The sequence below is a fragment of the Mesitornis unicolor genome, unplaced genomic scaffold (genome assembly GCF_000695765.1).
Source record: "Mesitornis unicolor isolate BGI_N332 unplaced genomic scaffold, ASM69576v1 scaffold13990, whole genome shotgun sequence".
NCBI classification, from domain to species: domain Eukaryota; kingdom Metazoa; phylum Chordata; class Aves; order Mesitornithiformes; family Mesitornithidae; genus Mesitornis; species Mesitornis unicolor.
This window is the reverse complement of record NW_010159203.1, coordinates 4,158-24,928: the sequence shown is the minus strand read 5'-3', so window position 1 is coordinate 24,928 and position 20,771 is coordinate 4,158. Positions and strand designations below refer to the sequence as shown.

Here is a 20,771-nt window from a genome sequence, read left to right as displayed (position 1 = left end):
ACACTGTGATAACTTTTTCAAGAGGTCTATCTTTTCCACTTTTTTCCCCAGTAAGTTGGAAAGCAGGGTGTTTCTCTTAACAGAACTTTTGTATTAACTTTCTGGTTTTTTAAGACATCAGAGAGTAACACCAGTAAAACAAAGCTGTCTGCTTCTTCTGACATTCAAAGACCCTGCAGGTGGAAGGAAGCTCAAAGGCGTTCATGCAGCTAAAACCACATCTTCTTCTTCAGAATCAGCCATCTGACCTGAAAGCATACAAATATCTTGTATATGCAGCCTGAGATGAAAATAATCTGAAATAAAACTTCCTGTCAGGCACTCAATTCCATGGTTGGCTTGTTTGTATCAGTCATACTGGTCAAACACTTTAGTGTGTAATTATTATGCAGTTAAACTCCATTTTAGAGATCAGGGCTGCTATTAGACAAAATCTTTTCCTACTGGATTCTCAATTACTGTGTTTCTAGTTAATGAGCACTAAGGGAGCAATTTCAGACATAAAGATAATCTTCTTTTCTACGGCCGGAGTAGAAAATGACCCTATAGATTCCTTTGGTACCAGTTATATATCAGAATGACGAGCAGCATTGCCATCCCTCATGGGCAGAACGTGTGTGAGAACATGCAGGGATGGCTTCCTGGAAGATGCAGCATAAATATTTTGTATTTGTATTTAAATATTTTGTATTTTGTATTTAAAGAACAAACAAATTAACAGTAAAGTATGTCCTGTCTGTTTTAAAAACCAAGATAAACAGTTACTCCTCGACTGAAAGCAACAGCAGCCAGGTGTCGCCCATGACAGGGACTGCGAAGGGCAGTCCCCTCAGTCACCCAACGGTCAGGGACAGCAGCAAGGAGGTGTGAGTACAATATGAAGAGGATTCTCACTGCCCCTCTACTTCATCCTCCCAGCTTTAAAATCAATGAGAGCTCTGCTGCACCTCTACAGTACGTTTAGGAGAGCTTTGTAAAAGGAAGAAGCAGTCTCTGCATGGGCACTTTTCTGTCACCATGGACATTGCCTCCCCACTCACACAAGTGTGAGTAAGGGCAGAGCCTTGCCTGAACCACAGGGGTAGAGACCTGAAAGGGAATTCTAATTCTCATGCTTTACTCTTCATTGAAAATCTAGAAAACCCAGCTAAGCATCATTATGCTTAGAATCTGTAGGTATAAAGCTATTAAATGCTAAAATAAAAAACACAGAAAGCAACCAAAGAGGAGCTACAATCAAAAAGTCAAGCATTTGAAACAGATTATACTCCAGTATTAGACCGGGAAAGCGTGAACAGATTCTTACTGGAGCAAAACAGAGCGGCTTTTGAAGTCTAGGAACAGCTACTATAAAAATAACAGTATTCTGCAGCTCCACACCAGCATTTCGAGGGCAGGTGCTGCCCCCATTAAATCCAACCTGTCGGGGGAAAGGAGCTGCCAGCGCAGGAGGAAGGGAAACGAGAGCCGCCTGCACGCAGAGGCGGGTGGCAAGAGCATTACAGGCAGCATAAAAGAGGCAGTGAAAGGCCCGAGTCTTCCCCAGGCTCTTGCCAAAGTAAATGTATCGAGTCTTTTGTTTACAGTAGTCTCCTGTGCAAGTCATTTACCTTTGCTAAAATGACTTCCAAAATTAGACCTAACCAAACAAACCCATAATGGCTGAAGCTGGAGAACTTTCTGTTTCACATTCATCCAGCTGTTTCCCTAATGCAGGACCTTAATCCACAACCTTTTCATTTCGTACGAGACAGACTATTTCTAGCTATTTTTTCCCCTATAAAGCAGCAAGTTTACAAAAGGAAAAAGCCGTCTGAATCTCTTCCTCCTCTTTTATCCTTCTGCGAAGGCTAATGTTAGAATTTGCTACGATCAGGTCTTGTTTAAAGAATTTATGTGGTACCAACGACCCTCTCTACCTTTTCAGGCGGTTACCAAAGCAACCAGCTATTTACCAGACGCAACACACAAGGCAGGCAATACATCTTCAGTCAACTTTAGTAATCAACATTCACCGTACCGGCTTGCTAATATTTCACAGAACTAGGTACTTTAGGATGCAGAACTTTTTAAGGACAACAAAAGCAGAGCGCAGCAGGGGGCCCAGCTGACTCAACTATGATATACTCAGCTTTTCATCTGTCATGCAGAACGCGGCTGCATTTCATATCCACTTATATTTGGCTGGATAAGCTCATAAAAATCCAAAAGCAAGAAAAATCAAAAGAACGTGTCCCTTTTCTTCACTAACTTGGAGATATCAGTCCCTTGCTGAAATCCCAGCAACCTCAGAAAGAAACCCGATCAAATGGTACATCCTGTCTCCATTTTCCAGCCTCCCCCAAACTGGACAATCTAAATTATTTTTAAATTATGAAACGATACACAAAGCAGATATACTGTTACATGAGAAATATATAACATGCAGTGAAGAAGTTACCTAGTTAAACAAAACAGTGCTAAATAAGCATCAAAGGAAATGGGACTTTAGGAAAAAGAAGCTCCATCCATCCAAATGGATCTCCTAATAAGCAATGTAAGGGAATTTCACCCTCAATGCTTTGTTCATTACAAACAAAGCTTGTCTACAATCTCAATTTTTTGTGTTTTATAATAATCCTCATAATGCCAAAACTCTGGAATATGTAAAGAAGGTGAATAAATAACATTATAACTCTTACGATACCTTGCCCCAACCCTATCTCACATACAATACATTACCAAATATCCCTCTCAATTACACACGATGCTCACATTTAACTGAGATCTGTATGGCTGATTGTTCTACAATTTTTAATCCAACTGATAAGCAACAATAGCACCGAGATCAGAAGGAAGCAGGATAATAATGCGGACTGTAAAATTATAATATTATTCTTTTCTAGGACTGAATGCATGGTGGTTAAAGCGTGTTAGAAACAGTCAAATTCAGGGCTTTTTTAACCTGGGAATACCCTCCATAAAATTTCCTGTTTGGCTGTTAAAAACTTGAGAATTTTCATTCAGGAAAACCAAAACAAATTGTGATATTATAGGCCAGCTTATTTAAAAGTGAGAAAAACAGTTGGTTAAACAAAATCACTTTGGCTTTCTTCAGTTCAAAATTCATCTGTGTCTATGCGAGCTGCCACAGTAGCTTGAGGCTAATCTAATTTGGGTCCTTTCCATCCCACTCTCCCATACAGCTTATGCCTTTGGCTGAACTACATCTCAACTACCTAACGTGTAATTACTTAAGGCAGACATATTAGGTTGCTAAATACTGCCAAAAGCAAGCAACCTACGTGCAGGCAGATCCTGATTCATTAAGCTGAGAAGTAAATTGGTCTGCAGACCATAGGTGCCTACTTCAACAAAGACTACTGCCGCCTTGTCCAAATAAGAGAGAGTTCCTTCATGTATAAATGATAAGCTTTCCTGGTGAAAGGTCAAGAGAAAAAGAAAAAAAAGCATTCTGCATCACTGGACCATTAGGCATGTACATTGACGGACGTGACTGAGTTTTCATTACCAGGTTTGAGTGAAACAGTGCAGAATGAACATCCCTTGTGATGCACGGCTCACTACTCGCTATGCTGACATGCATGGGCTTATACAACACACAGATCTGGATGTCTTACTAAATAACTGGATTCTGTGTATTTGCATCCAAACTCAGCTACCTGATCTCCTGTGCTTGCCTGCAAACAGTAATTTCGATAGGCTGATAATTTACATTTCTGACACTTTACAGCACAATATTCCTAACAGTCTCTTTACCTACAAAGATAATCAATGTAGATGGTGTGACTATTGCTATACTTTCAGAGCTGCAAGTAATCAGACTTTGGTTTGCTACGGTACATCACTAAGAATGGACAGGCAATTTACCTTGTATTAATTACAGGTTTTTCCTTAACAGAATATTTTCTATTACTGGATGCTTTTTTATAATTCACATGACAGCAACTCCTCTTTGAAGAAGTAATTACCCCTTTTTGAAAACTGAAAGAAATAACAGACCAAAAATAACCTGCTCAGTTACTGAAAGAATGCCTTCGAATCTTTCAGCTGAGCCTCCGATAGCTGCTCAATCTTATTCCCCACCACATTCACACAGTATCCAGTTCTAATACCCGTACTGAGAAGATACTGATGCATTATAAGGGTTGAGAAATGAGTCAGGAAAGCAATTGCAAGGATTGAGAAGTACGACAGTTCACATAAGAGTTTTGGTGAAAAACCTCAAGCAGCTCAGTGTTTTCCTTTAACATAGGACATTTCAGTCTGTGCAGGTCAGGCACGTCACTGCAGTCTGCCAGACAGGAGTAGGAAGTCAAAGTGCAGATGAAAAATGAAGTGTGATATTTAATTAATTCATTAATTTTCAGAAATGACAGCAACTAACAATCAACAGCTTTTAAGTCTGAAGTGGGGTCTCCACCAGAGGAAATTAGAAAATCAAGACTGGTTCTAAGATACACTTCAAACTACTTAAACGTTGATTTTAGGGAGCCCAACAGCTTGTGACTTGGAGGAGGTTGACAAATTGTTAGAAATAGTCCTTCTGGCTTTGTGAATCCTGACTCATACAGCAGACATCACGGTTTTAAAAGCTATCTCAGTGTGAGGCTTAAGCAAAAAGAAAAAGGTGAAGAACAAATCAGGACCAGGGAGAGAAAGTCAGGTAAAAAAAGAAGAAATGACCCAGACCTGTTCTGACAAATGGTTTTTTTAATTTTCTTTTTTTAGAACTGTATGAAAAATAAGAAAGGAGGATAATATTTGAGAAATTTAAATATTAAACAACCACAACAGGCTCAAAGTCTGCTCAAAGCTTTTCCTCGTACTTTTAAAAAGAGAAATTCAGAGAAAAAGCTCCTAGTTTTCATACCAGAAAGAAAAAGTTCACAAGTCCACAATGTTGTCAGGGTGGAAGAAAATACAATTCCCCAGGCAGACAGAGTCTGAGACCACAACTCTGGATATAGACAGTGGGAGATTACGATTACTATTACTACTACTATTACTATTACAACTATTACAACTATTACTATTACAACTATTACTATTACTACTATTACTACTACTACTACTATTACTACTACTATTATTATTTATTTTAAATTATTACTTTATAATTATTTTTATTATTATTTTCTGAAAGCTTTAAGCTTTTACTATTGGCTGGCTGAGCTATGACAGAGCCTGAGGATGAAAGAACACCACACAGCACTCCTCACTTTTTGCAGCAGAGAGGAGGGAGAAGTGGAAAGGTATCACCTGCCAGCAGGACACAACCTGATGATGAGCGGGGTGAATGATGGTTCCCTTCCTTCCAGCAGAAGAGGAATGGACAATGTCACCCAGGAAACGCTGTGAAGAAACTTGAGCTACTCAAGTTTAGCCCAGCCTATAAAAGTTATCGGAAAGAGGAAGAACATCTCAGGCTAGAGAAATTGGCCAACAGGACATTCAGGAAATTCAAGAAAGGGAAAAGTAAAGTTCTCCACTTGAGGTGGAAGGACCCCATGCTCCAGGACAGGCCGGGTGTCAACTGTCTGGGAAGCAGCTTGGCAGAAAAGGACCATGATGTCCAGTGGACACCACGTTGAACATGAGCCAGTGATATGCCCTGGCAGCATAGGTGACCAACAGCCTTCTGGGCTGCGTTAGGAAGGTCACCAAGGGAGGTGATCCTTGCTTTTTGCTCAGAAGGCCACATCTGGAGTGTTGCATTTTATACCGGGCTACCCAGTACAAGAGAAACAAGGACATACTGGAGCAAGTACAGAGACAGACACCAAAAATGACAGAGGCATGTTGTACAAGGAGAGACTGAGACCTGAGAGTTTAGTGAGAGCTGGATCTTATCAACATGTATAGAAATGTCTGATGGGATGAGTAAAGATGACAGAGCAAGACTCTCCTCAGTGGCACCCAGTGACGGTAGAAGTGGGAACATGCACAGACTGACATACAGGAAATTACACTTAAACAAAAGAAAAAATGTTGTGGGTTTTTTATTGTGGAAAGGCGGTCAAGACACTGGAGCAGGTTGTCCAGGCAGAGTTTGGAGTCTCCATTCTTGGAAATACTCAACACTCAACTGGACACAGCCCTAAGCAACCTGCTGTAGGTCACCCTGCTTTGAGCAGGGGGAGCTGGATTAGATACTTGCCAGTGGTCCCATCTAACCTTAATTTTTCATGTGGTTGGTTGTTCTCAAGATGGAAAAAATATAAAATAAAAGAGAAAACCTAGGAATGTGTAGCTTTTCTGAGAAAAATTCTTCCTAACTTCTTACTGCTGAATCATATATTCTGAAATAATGCCTCAAGCTCTGAGGAAGGAGACACCCTTAAACCTCTCTGCACTGTGCCAGTTTCAGCTCCTTTGCAGTTGCTACAGCTCGTGGACGGGCTGAAATGACAGGAAGCCAGAAAAATGTTAGCATATTTGGAACACTCTTCAGTTGTAAATTCCATGGATTTTGACAGCATCTAAGTGTAAATATCCTCTGCTTCATCTTTTACTTTTGCTTTAAATTGTAATGTGTTGTAATTTATTGGGGATAGCAAAAGGGATCCCATACTTAAGAGAATCCTTTTACTTACTATTCTCTACCATTTGCAAAGTACAATGTTTAAAGCTCACTGTTAAAAATCAAGCTTTATGAAGAACTGAAAGCTACAAGCTTACCTTAAAAAAACCCAGACCATCCCTTTCTCTCAGCCTATAAGGAAATCCCTCATATACCAGAGCAGAAAACTGGCAGAACGAATGGACTGACCACTCCCCTCACAGCTGCTGTAGCATAAGTTAATACTGACTGCGTTCTCCCACCCTGGACTGAATCTTCCATTTTCAGCCATTTACATTTAAGTGTAAATAAATGCAGATAACTTCCAGGTATTAAAGCTGACTACTTCTGACAAAATCCAAAACGTAAGCAAACTCTATTTAAGTGTAACAAGTGAGGCATACAAGACCATTACCTTCATTAATTTTGTATGTGGACGTAGGCACTGGCAGATGCAAGGATATAACCATTCATGTAATAACACAGTCATGAATAAACAGGCTGCTGTTTTGTCACTTGTTTGAGTGCCTGAAGGAACACAGAGCTGCACCTGCATCTGAAAACCTAGCATATTGCAAAGCTTATGCACAGTGAGAATGACAGCAGGTACCTGTCAAGAGAGTCAGAGCTATCCTGTCAAAGTCCCAAATCAGATACGGTTTTCTTTATTACCAAATAAATACACTGATACGTGGCAGTGAAGACCACTAACCATAAATGCACTTTTGAGTCAAGTCAAACCCTTCATAATTGAAAACCCAAAATTAACAAAAAAATCTGAAGAAATCCCACTGGAGATGGGTGGAGGCAATGTGGAAAGTAGGAAGCATTCTTCCTGAAGGATGAGTGGGCAAAAGATCCAAAGTGGGACTGAAGTAAAAAGCTGTATAAGGATCAGAGGGTGTTCTTCCTTACACCACCATCACCTCCAACGTCAAAATCGAACATGAGAGAATCCTACCAACCTTACACTAAAGCAAATTAAGCAAAGCTACAGTTTTAGAGTTATGAAACAGAGAGAAAAGCGCTGCTCGAAGATATGCATAAAACTCTGATCTCTGTTTTATCCAGTCGTATGAAATTTGAGGGAAAAAATCCAAGAAATTTTAAGAAATTTTGTATCATCTTGTGAACAGGACTGCTGACGATGGTTGTCTACAAAACCCTATCTGCTGATACCACAATCTGCCAAGGCAAGCACTGAATTTCCATAAAACGTGTGAGATTGAAACAATCCCAATACTTTTCTCAGTTTTGCCTCAGAAGGATATAAAGATCCCACATGTATGAGCTCACTTTCGAGGATGGGGCTGTAAACACCTAGTCAGGAAGAGCTGCGAAATGGGTCTATGAAATCCTTACCAGGTTGAAGGGCTATGTTTCCAAGTATGAAGCTTGCTTTTCAAGAAAATACTTCATTAAAGTCAGTGTGCTGCTCCACCACAGATCAAAGAAGGTGACAAACACCCCTTTACAAAAAATAACATTTTACGTTTCAACACACGATCTTCAAGAACAATAAAACCTATTCTGCAGTACCTGCAATGCTCTCTCAGACAAAGGCACCACCTTCAACCAAAAAAAGACCTGGCATAAAATATTACCATTCAATAAAAACTCATTATTTGGTCCCTTAAGTAGCTCCTGAAGTAGAGAGCTGTGGTGAAAATTTATCAGGCATTCTCCTCCAAATGGAATATACGCTTCAGTACCCTAAGAGATCTGGAGTACATGAAATTTTAACGGAATTGTTAATGTCTTTCTAGGTTTTATAATACCACAACTCATCATGTGCTTTCACCACAGCAGATAAAGGCTAATGCCTGTAGTACACAACGCTTCCATCGTAGTTTTGAATACAAGCCATCTTCTACTCTCTCGGTGGGCAAATTAATGGGTTCAATAAATTCTGCAGTATCTCCAGATAACACTCTTTACCTTCACAAACGTGATCAGTAAATTCATGATGTACAGAGGGGACCACAAACAAGCTGTTATGTGGATTCCCTGAAAAGATAATCTGCTCCGAGAAATGCAAAAGGTCAAAAGCCTGGGAATTTTCACATGTGAACCCACACCTTGATGTGGGAAAGGTCTGTGGAAGATCCTAAAGGTCAGATGCGAGGGTCTCCCTTATCAACAAGGTCATACGTTAAGTTAAACTGAAACCAAAAGCAGCATACTACCTGGAACCACAAGCACCGCTCAGATTACAGTAAACATACTTTGAAAGGGCAAGACATTTTACAAGTGACGTTTAAAAGTACATTTATCAGGATCACGAAATACGTACATTAAAGAAGTTATTCTCAGGTAACTTCCATAAGTATTTCCAGTGTCATGAAAGTTAAAGCTACTTCAAGAAAAGAAACCACCTAATCATAACTATGCATGGAAACAATACTGATTTCACTAGAGATTAAAAGAAAACCTGATAGCTTTTGTGCCTATTTTAAACTGGTAAACTATGTGTTTACTTTTATTACAGTAAGAAAACTTTCTCTTGTGACATTTTGCTTTGTTTAGAAAGAACTGATGATTCAGAGCCTGCTAATCTCTTTAGGAGAGAGACGTGAGAAAAATACTATTATCTCTCTTTACAAGGGGAGCATGCAGGCATTAAAGTGCATCTTTATGTTTGAACTAAACAAACCTTGAGCAGACATACATGAATTTGGACAAGCTTGAGAACAGAAAAGGAAATTCCACTAGAATTACTGCAGACTTGTTAAGTTTCTGGTTTTGTTTTCATTTTAGAAGGAGTTTTTGACTACGTACAGTGTCCCTCCTACCTAGGTTAGCTGGCAATTTTGAGTTCCTTAAGCTGCAAGCCAGCTAAGTCTACTGCTTCAAATTCGTTTCTGTCAGCTGCAGCACACTGTGATGGAAGCACACACTCTGACTGCTTGTCCATACGAGTTACTTAAACAAATTGCCTTCCTTTCGTATAACGTGCTGAAGTTAAAGGCAGCTGAGACCGTTTACTTAAGGGACAGCACCCTGAAGCAATATTAGAAATACAGTTGGAGCTGAGTTGAGTTGAGTTTGTGCACGGTGTGATCCTGCGTTCGTTGTGCTCCGTGTAGCACATGTGGGCTCCTGGGGGTGGTCTGTGCAGTGATGGTGCCTCACCACCGCTGCTGACACTGTGGGAGTTGGTAGGAAGGAGTCTGCCACTGTACAAGACCATTCCAGCTGCACTTTGACCACTTTCCATCAAGTGACTGAATGGCACTTTCCTGGTAGGTGGATCTACGCTGTCCTGATTAATTTAAGTTAAATAAAAGAAAGCTGAGTTTATTCAGAGTGCTCTTCCTACATCCAGCAACACTGAACACTCATTAAAGCAAGCAGAAATCCCCAAATCGTCACTGGTACAACGTTACTGTTCCCATTTTCCCATGATCTCCCATTTCTTCTGAAAAGATTAGGGGTGGCAGAAAGCAAACACAACAGCACACAACACACACCTCAGCACTGCTGGGCAACTCGTAGGCAGGGAGTGAGCTGGTTTGTTTTGGTGTTTTTTTTGTCTCCTTCTGAAGCTCAATCCTTCCAAGAGACTCCAACAGGAGCAGTTTAGGAGATAAACTCAAAGGAATGGAGAAGTAGTTGCTACCTGGTTTCCACCTTCATAGAGAGAGCTCATTACTCCCTCTTCTTAGATACATGAATGGAAGTCACTGTCCTGCTTTTTTGTGATTTTATCACACAGCTAAATATAATGGATGTAACATCTTCTTTTCTAAAAAAAGGCAAGGTTAGACAAATGGTCATGGAAATAAGCATATATTCTATGTAAGGCCAGGTTTCAGCATTATTAAGCAAAACTAAAAGTGTCTTATAGTTTGGATTAAAAAAACATACCAAAGGATTGCTCAAGATGAGCAGAAGTACCTGCTCTTCAGAAGGTTCAAGTTCTACCCTACATTTTGGTGCAATTCTGCTTCTCCAATTCCAGCCAAGATGAACCCAGGTACATTATGGGTTGTTTCTTAAAAATCAGTGCAATTGCCCAGGGAACTACACACTTTCCCCATTAACCCAGGAAAACATTTCTGTCTTGCAAGAAACCACTATTATCAGAAGTTAATTTACTGATTTATTTTATAAACATCGTGTTTTAACAAAGACAGAAGCCTGATATCAGAAATCAGCAGGTTTTGTCTTGCTAAATGCTGAGCCATATCTAGATTAGCTTTATGAGGCTTCCATCACAACAGAAGGTCCTTTTTATTAATGGCTACTTTATCATTTAAAACGTGTATGTTTAGTTACTTAAAATGGCAAGTTGCTTTGCACTGTCCTTGAAGTGCATTGCATAAATATTGCATTAAAGCCTTAGCTTATACTTCATAAATAATTTACTTTAAAAATACTCTTCCATGAGACCACCAGCTGCTGAGATGTTCAATTTTCTGGTAAAAACATGTATTTATTGCAAGTCTTATTTTAACCTGTTGAAGATTTGCTAAAAGCCACGTGATAGATGTTGTAAGAACTGTATTCAAACTAAAACCTCAGGAAGCTAAAAGCCTAATGCTCCCAGTAGGTTTTATACCTTTGCGTAAGCAGTTTCAGTTGCAGAGTAGAAAGATTAAATCTATTCAAGGAAGCTTTCAAGTACAATTTTCTGATAACCTGACAATGACTTATAGTATATTTTGTGATCATCAGAAAAGTTTATAGATTTCATTACATTTCATTTCACTGCAGTCTACCCCATGCCATTTCCAGTTCGCGTTGCTGCATTTAAACCACTGTACAAACTTGTTCAAAGTGCCAGACATTAAAAAAAAAAATCAAAGGGAATTTCAGATAATTAACTTTGATGAATGAGCACATTTTAATTCATGTCTGGTAATATTCGTGTTAATGACATGTCTGCTTAGCACATCCACTAAAAGTCCATTAACTTAACAGAGTAAGTCTAATAAAGCTATCCTGGAAATTTTCTGGTATATTAACATTATGGACTTTTAATGAATATCTGCTGTAGGAATTGCTATTAGCAAGACTACCATTCTAATTAAACTTAGGCTCCAAGAGAGTGGTAAAAACAGTATAAAGATAGTAACAAGCAGAAGTAGCACTTTAAAAAAAATATTACTATAAGGGAGATGGGTACAGGTCGCAAAAGATGCTATCAGTAACAGCTATAAATCATTATATCGTGGCGTTTTTTCATAGCCCGCCATCCAGTGCACCTGTATCAGGTGTTTCCTTCATGTAATCAATTGCCGAGGCTCCCATTTACTTCTCTGTTGCTGAGGCTCAGCAGTACTGAGAGGCTAGCTAGGCCTTTATGAAGGGTAGAAGACACAAAATTTAAACATAGGTTTTGATGACAACACCAAGTAAAAAGTGTACTTGGGAAAGCTGTTACCTATGGGCATCCAGCCTTGTCACCAACCCATCTGAAACTTCATCAAGTCCTGCTGCATTTCTGCTGTCATTCACAAAAATAAAGCAAAAAATCTTTTTATACATATGTATCTTTTTTATGTATATGTATACAACAAAACAACCCCCAGATATACCTATTTTTTCGTACTTATCCTTCACCAAATCTTCCAAACCAATTGTCTTCCAGAAACTGTCATCCCAACCTCCATCTGAGGTGTACGTCCACTTGCACACTACTGTACAAAGGGACCTAGAAAAGAGAGAACACAGGCACAGAATCAGACAAATGAACACATTTGGTTTTCAACTTGAGACTAGAAACTTGTGCAAAACGATTTCTTCATTCGCTGGTCAAAAATTCCAAGTATAATGCTAACATTAAAAAAAAAATGGTTACTGTTTAGAGTGCATGTCTTGAGATACCTTAAAAGGATCTTACGTTTAAGATCCTTCTTAAAAGACAAGAGAACTTGCAGAAATGTCTGTCATGGCAAATAGAGTGTTTTTCTCCTAAAACAATCCATACCCCAACCTCTCACTCTTGCCAAAACAAGAACAATGTCAGATTTAGTACTGCATGCACTGTTTTCTGTCTGAATGCTAAGAACCACCTCAGAAGATCGGTATTTCATTGTGCTTGAAAAGGCAATAAACTAAAAGGTATTAAAAATGCTGAATACTACTGAAGATTTCAGCTGCCTGTAGTCTTGGGAATACAACTGTACCATCAAGTGCAAGACACCTCAGATGCATCTCAGGGAAAAACAGCATCGTAACTGTTCTCAAAGAGAAACTCCTTTCAGAGACGGATTTTCTTTGATGAAAGCTGTCTTGACAAGAGAGCTTACTCGTGACTCATTTTTAGCCTCAGTGTGCTTTCACAGACGTATTCTTTTTACTAGGATGTTACAACTTGAACCTGTATCTTCCAAGCAAATTGAATTTTACTGAAGCATTTGACATTTTCTTGCAGTTTTGCATAAGTGAAATCCAAACAAAATTCCTGTCTATGATAAATATTTTTTTAATTTAAAGTAAACCCTCCCTTTCATCCATGTGAAGTACCTAGGAACCTCAATAAGGAGAATTAGACTAGAAGTCTTCTCACTGCATTACATACTGTTACTTACATTACCATAATGCCTAGGAAAACCAGCTGTGGCCAATGATGCCATCATGTACGGCAAGGTACAATTACCCAGCAAAGAAGGAAGACTGCTGCCTTCAGGAAACTTGAAAATAAGACAGCAACACAGCTGACAGGCAGACATAGCCAGGTGTCCCAAAGAACATCACGCATATCAGCACCTACAGCCTGTACCTATAAAACACAACCAAACCCAACTAAATGGCATCCTGGGGTGTATCAGGAGGGGGCTGGTTGTAGGGCAGAGAGGTTCTCCTCCCCCTCTACTCTGCCCTGGTGAGACCGCATCTGGAATATTGTGTCCAGTTCTGGGCCCCTCAGTTCAAGAAGGACAGGAACTGCTGGAGAGAGTCCAGCGTAGGGCTACAAAGATGATCAAGGGAGTGGAGCATCTCCCTTATGAGGAGCGGCTGAGGGAGCTGGGGCTCTTTAGTTTGCAGAAGAGGAGACTGAGGGGAGACCTCATTCATGTTTATAAATATTCAAAGGGTGAGTGTCACGAGGATGGAGCCAGGCTCTTCTCGGTGACAAACAATGAGAAGACAAGGGGTAATGGACACAAACTGGAACACAGGAGGTTCCACTTCAATTGGAGAAGAAACTTCTTCTCAGTGAGGGTGACAGAGCCCTGGCCCAGGCTGCCCAGAGAGGTTGTGGAGTCTCCTTCTCTGCAGACATTCAAAACCTGCCTGGACGCCTTCCTGTGTAACCTCATCTGGGTGTTCCTGCTCCGGCAGGGGGATTGGACTGGATGAGCTTTGGAGGTCCCTTCCAATCCCTAACGGTCTGGGATTCTGTGTAAATACTCAAAATACAAGCATTCAGTCAAAGGGAGAGACAAAACTTCACATAAAATACTTGTGCTAGTAAAGATTCCATTGCACTTTTCCTATCTAGGTAAAACAGAGCTGCTTCTTTTATAGCTGTAGCTAAAAGCATGCAGTAAATAATAAGAAATCCAATGAGGGCACTAAGGGAATGGATTCTGCTACTTTTGAGCTTGGACGAACTTCCATGTCAGAGTTTCCCATCCATTTATACAGAAATACCCCACAAACAAAGCATCACTAAATACCTCTCCTTCATTATGACACAGTAACGGAAACTAGCAAAGAAATCTCCAAACAGATCAGAAAAAGAGAAGCTAATTTTATTTACTATTTATAAATCCAAGCTAAGATTTCTAGACACTGACCCTGCACACACATTTTGGGGGTTTGCAAAAACTACGAATGTACAAGTGAGGGCAGGATTCGCACGGGGTGGGACAGCCAAAGGCACTGCTCTCAGTCTACATCTTCTTATCTGACACTGAGCAGAACACTGGATGATGGTATGGACTCCCCATACTCCCATTTTCTCATCCAGGACAGAAATGTGGATGTTAAATGAGTAACGCTTCATTTCATTTTGTTCTCTTGGAGTGATCATGTTCTGACAACCAGAGGACTGGGGATGTTGATTCGCAATCCCACTGTTTATAAAGGTGCATTGCTTGCTCTTTGCAATGAGAGAATTTATTAAAATTACAGGCTTGGGGGCAAAAAAAAGGAAATAGAGGTAACCTTATATCCTTATAAATACTCTGGAGATTATTGCAGGGTTACTCTTCAAACAGTTTTGTCACCTCACCCCCTTTCTTTTTTCTCTTTAACAGTTTAAGAATAGATCACACAATTACAATTCAGTGTCTGCAATGAAAACAGAAAAGCACATGACCTGTAACTACAGCAGTGACAATGTTGATATAAGAAATTCCAGTTTCCAAGGATTTAAAAGCCAGACACAGAAATCTAATTAGGACCTTTGACAGAAACTGAGTGAATAAATAAATTCTCAGCTGAAGAAACTACTGGGAAAAAAATTAACATTTTCCCCAAATCAGCTCAAACCTCTCATTAAAATGAAAAATAAAGACAGGGTATTTGAAATAAAGATAATTTCATCACTTTAGGAAAAATGTAGACATAAAGAGAGAAACAAAAATGCATCAAGTTTTCCCAAATATAGTAAATACCAAATCATAACCAATTATCATCAGAACTGAAGATGTATTTTTCTAATTAGATCAATGCTATGAACTACTGCCACACTCTGAAAAGTGCTCTAAGGATGAGAGCCAAATGCCACGGCTCCTCACTTTCAAAGATCAGGAAACAACTCCCTCCGAGTCTCCACGCTTATCCAAAGAGGAACCGGAGCGGCCTTGCTGGACTCCAAGATCAGGTTTTAAACAGGGACCGGTTCTTCCATGCAGCACCACATTATGGATCTATGCCCACTGAAACAGTGTGAACAGGGACAGATCAGCCCCTGCCAACCCACCAAATTCCAGCACATCAGAGCTCTCTTACTGGATACGGCTGGTCTGAACATACTCTAGTGTGAAATGGTAATGGGACTGTGAGCATTTTCATCCTCCTTGTATGGACTGATAAATGCAAAGCACTTACTGAAGACGGATAAAGAGATTGTTTCTGGTTGAATTTTTACTACAAAATAGAAAACATGAAGTGGGAAGGAGACCTCTTCCCAAATGATTTAACTGGCAGATCTGTAAGGGGAAGGTTCTGACCAACCTTAAATCTGAGCTAAAACACTAATCCATGACATAGCAGAGTTTTATTTTCATGGCCACAACAAGAACCTAAAGCATCCGTTGTAAATGCAGCCCCAGGATCTACACACTTCTCTGGGATTTAAGCTTCTTATTCCACCCTTGCTGCCACTCAGTTGCCACATAAAAAGTACACGTTTAATTGAACAGTACAGCTTTATACAAATTCTTAATATCTAGGAGAAAGTGTTATACTGTAGAAAAGCATTCTGGTCTCTTAGGTAACAGTCCAAAAAAAGGGACTTCTTTGAGATGCTCACAACGACAGATTAACTCCACTACATGCTTCAAAAGAACCTGGATGTGTTGAACTCAAATCCAAGCCACTTACCTGATGAAGTGCTCTAATAATTACAGAGCTGCTCAATTTGTATTTCCCAGAGAGCTGCGGGCACACGCAGAGAGAGCAGCCTCTTGGTTTTTCACCTTCGAATACCAATGGCATGGATATACGTATTAAGCTTTATGGGCAATCGCTCAGAAATTCTCCACTACCCAGAGAAAGTGATAGCAAAACTCTTAACTTGGAAAAACTGTATCAGGAAAGACACTATGGTACAGAGGAAGACGGGGAATCCAAGGAACCATAAATCATTACACCTACAAAGAAAGCCTCAACCACTAGAAAATTTTGTATTGCACAGCAACTCCTAAATTTTATGAGATGAAGGACAGATATTAAACAGAAACAGAACTGATATTCACTGTGGTATATTCTTTTTTTCCAAACTATTTGGCAGGACTGCCTCAATTCTTTGGCCATAAACACCAGACTTGCACCAGCTGAGGCTGGATCAACCAGATGGATGGAAGCAAATGTTCCCCTTGCTTCACTACCAGGATCAACTGGGTTCAACGGTGCCGAGTCAAGAGGCAAAGGTCCTCTCCTGGCTGCCCCATCTAATGCAGGACTTCAGAAGACGTGGTGTGTAACCCCTCAGGAGCACAGGCCATAGTTAGCTAGGCTGAAACACCATGGATTTGAAGACTTTTCCTCAAGCATATCCCCAATACAATGAAATGAAAGATTTCCTCTCTGTTCAGAACACAAAGATTTGCTGAGAATACTCCTACTTAAAAAAAAACCCAACCCTTCTGCATGGAAAACTTTTGTTTTATTTAAAACAGATTTTCAACAGGAACATGATTGTGTTTAAAGTTTTTTACAAATTCTAGTCTACAAAGGACCATAGGATCCTAATTGCAACCAACAGCCTCAAGAAAAAAAAGAAATCCCTGCCACATTCAGTACAAAGTAGACTTGGCCAGGCACAGTGTATTACACAATCCTCCCTGTTACTGTCTAGCTCTGAGGCTTTGGGACTGACTGCGGATATGCTGAAGTCCTGTGTGACCAAAAATCTCATTCTGAAAAACTCACCAGCACTATGTCCTCATAAGAAAACCAAAAGCTTCAAGGAGTCTGCAGTGACTGAACACACACTGATAATGCTCAAAATGCTGCCTGGAAGCAACTATTTACCCCCACTAACCTTCAAAAGGATCCAGGGCAACGGGATGGCCAAAGTAACTCAGGTGCTCAAAGTTAGTTGGCATGTGGCTATTCCTGCATTGTCTACCCATTCTGAGTATTATCTCTCACTCTGTTGTACTTCTTGGAGAAAGGAAAACCATATACGCTCACTAAAAAATGGGAAATATTGTTATGGTCTTCATTATCTGTAATACTATTACAGTTAGCCTGAAAAATGAGTCAGCTACCAGCTTTAAATGCAGAGTAACCTGTCTTGGCCATCTTGAAGGGAATGGAAGCTTTGCTTTTGATTCCAAAGCAGAAGGATTAATTCATCCTAAAAGGTCAGAAATTAATTAAAACTCATTAACATAATTAGTTTTGCAGGCATCGTTAACAATGTAACAGCTTCATCACAAAATATGTTCAATTAATCACTTCCATGAAAAAAGTCTGGCTGTCACATTGAGAGTAACTTGGCGGTGATGAACTAAAATCAAGTACACCTGCTGTGATGATGGTGATAACGAACTAAAACCCAGTGCACCAAACTGAATCCTACAGAAGCTAGGAAAGGGTACAGTCAGGTCCCAGAAGGAATTGCATGCAGCAGGATCAAGCAACTTGCTGTGGTCGATTGCCCAGATTTATTTAAAGCTACAAAGAATCAAGAACTATGACATTCTGAAGACAAGGAGGAGATCTGAAACAATAGAGTGTGACTGTCACAACATCAGACATGTTATTTCTTTTGTTCAGAAAACTTCAAATTTAAAACAGATTTTGAATTCAAATTGAAAATCGGGGCTTAGGTTCTGCTCAAGTGAAATTCTCCACATACTGACATCTGGACCAAGCTGTCAATGTACTCCCAAATTATGCACCCCATAGTCTCGAGGCTTTGTGCAAAAACAAGCCCTTCACCACTCTCACAGTCACAGATCCGACTGAGGGCTTTGCTTTGTGGGCTTTTGTGTTCCAGACAAAAAAATTAAGACACAGCACACATACTCCCAGCATCCAAGCTTTATATTTAACAGAGCTGGCCACTGGTACTGCAAGTGCCTGAAACAGAGCAGAGATTATCACAGAGCAACACAAAACCATGTAATTATTCTCTGCTTCACTACGGCTAACGCCACAGACGTCGATACATGACCTCTGAAATGGAACCAGATTATTAGATCCACGTACACCACTGGTATTTATACCTGTCACACCAACGCCTCTGACTGCCTGGTGTGTTTGGCTGCTTTGATGGAAATGGGAAAAGAAGAGGGCAATTTGTCCTAAGGGAATACTTCTCAGGTAATAGGGGAAAAAATGTGACACCTCATCATTTAGTCTTGAAACGTATAAAATGCATGAGACGCTGCCCGTGTTGAGCGTTTGCTAAAAAGAATCAAAGAGGGTTGGGCTGAGTTCACAGCGGTGTAAGAAGAGCTGCACCTGCTGTCACTCAGCTCCTCCAGATCTCTCAGGCAGACCAGTTTTAAACCACAGGACCAAGTGAGTCTGGGTGTGCTCCATTCCACATGCGCTGTCTGGATTGTACTCATTTCACCCATTCAACAGCTATTTAATTGCATGTACACAAACTGAAACGTGTCAGGGTCTGTCCCATCCACCCAACCGCACAAATCCCAAGTTCCCAATATTTACAACACACCGCTCTTTATTGCTTTTGACCCAAAGCCTATGAAATTCCTGCGTGCCCAAAGCCATTGTCTCAGCACAGCAGTGCAACAGGACTCTTGCCTGAAAAGGGTTTTATTCTTCTAACAAAACATTAAATACGCCAAACAAAAAAGACAGGTGGGAAAGGCCGTTTGGGACAACCAGCAGACACATACCAGTGGCACTCGGAGGCTTTGACTTTCAGTCTTTGTTCTTTACTGAGAGGGTCGTCAGAGGCTGGAACAGGCTGCCCAGGGAGGTGGTGGAGTCACCATCCCTGGATGTGTTTAAGGAGCGGGTAGACGAGGTACTTAAGGATATGGTTTAGGGGTAGACAGGAACGGTTGGACGTGATGATCTCAGAGGGCTTTTCCAACCAAGCGATTCTGTGATTCTGTGGACTTAAACCGAGCCAACAAAGGTAGCAAGGACATTATGGTAACCAGCATTAGCAATTCTACCAGCTTCATCCTTTCTGTGCTCTGGATAACACTTACGTCTGTCATAAATAATAAAAAGTTGTCTGACTGCCATTTAAATATTTTTTTAGAAGTTAAATATCACAGCAAAGAATAGATAAGTCTGACATAAAACTCTAGGCTGAATTTCCTTCCTTCTGCATGATGCAGTGGAAATCCAGTATTTGTTAGCACTAAGGTCAATGGCAATTTCATCACATTTCGAAGGTGAAACAGAATTAAAGTGTAGATCTCAGTCTTCAAGAGTTAATGTTCCAAAAATTATTTGGATCTTCCTTTTCTTTTTTTTTTGTTTAGAAGTCCTCATAATCTCATTTTAAACATCTTCAGGGTTGAATTCATCATGAGGAAAACCAAATCTCAGAAAACAGCTCTTCAGTTTAAAGTAGGAAAGATTTTTGTAGGAAAGATTTCTTTTTACTACAAGTGTGGAAGTTTGGCAGAAGATACGGATCCACAAAGTCACCAACCCAAAGGACAGGGAACAGCTCATGACCTACAAGCTGAATACACAGAAGCTAATGGTGACACTGATATTGCCTATATAATTCCTTTCCAAACCCTTTTAAGTAATTTTTGTTTGTTTTTGAAAAAAAAAAAAGGTATTTAAGTACTACATTTGGCCTACAGATTTCACAGGTTTCTACAAAATCCATGTTGAAAGTATTTGTTTTAATATCAAGATACACTATTCCCGCTGGTTTTATCCCCTCTGGTTTTTTTCTGAACACTGTTGACTCAGCGAAAAAGACTCCTTCACAGTCAACAAGACTACATTTTGGGTTAAAAATTTGTGAACTTGTATTCAGCAGCTCTGTTGGCCTCACATCAGGCAAGTCAGAAGTCTCACTGGGCTGGTGGCACAGCTGCTATTGAAAAACGTAAAACGGGTCTCCTTTCCTCTCCCATAAACCTTCCTGCCAAAGCATGGTCCATGAGAGAGCAACGTACTGTTTTAGGTAAGAGGAAGGCTCCTGAGGAACAGCAGCTCTATCCCAGGCCTGGAGGGACTGGTGACCAAATCTCTGCCCAACAGACGTAGGCACTATACCAGCACTTCAAAACCCACTGGTCAGACAAGGAAATGCATGGGGCTGTAAGGGGTCACGGCATTTGTCCAGTTTTCACCGAGGTGAAAGGGAGAGTTTCTCTTTCAAACTTGAGTGGTATTAGATCAGATTTCATCACTGCTCAGGGAAACCCACGCTTCAGATCCCAGCAAAAAAGTGGTCGCTGTGCCTCAAAGGGCAGCTGTCCCAAGGCAGGAGAAACAGCCAGATGTGGCCACAACTGGTTTGCTCATGCACTCAGCAGGAGCTCCAGCTCTGGCAAAGGTTGTACCACGTGAAGAAAAGCACTGGCTAAGCACGTTTAACAGATATTGGCTTGCTAGCCAACACCATTTCAGT

The 20,771-nt window shown here is 40.4% G+C and overlaps 1 protein-coding gene across 1 annotated transcript in view; it reads right to left on the bottom strand.

Annotated features, from left to right (window-relative positions):
- FGGY (FGGY carbohydrate kinase domain containing) overlaps positions 1 to 12,340 on the bottom strand; it is a gene marked incomplete at its 5' end in the record, with an annotated part of 87,041 nt that extends 74,701 nt beyond the window's left edge. The window contains 2 exons of the mRNA XM_010185880.1: positions 12,103 to 12,204; positions 12,291 to 12,340. Coding sequence (XP_010184182.1) covers positions 12,103 to 12,204; positions 12,291 to 12,340 — 152 coding nt within the window. The remainder of the gene's footprint in view (positions 1 to 12,102; positions 12,205 to 12,290) is intronic.
- Between the last annotated feature and the right edge of the window lie 8,431 nt (positions 12,341 to 20,771).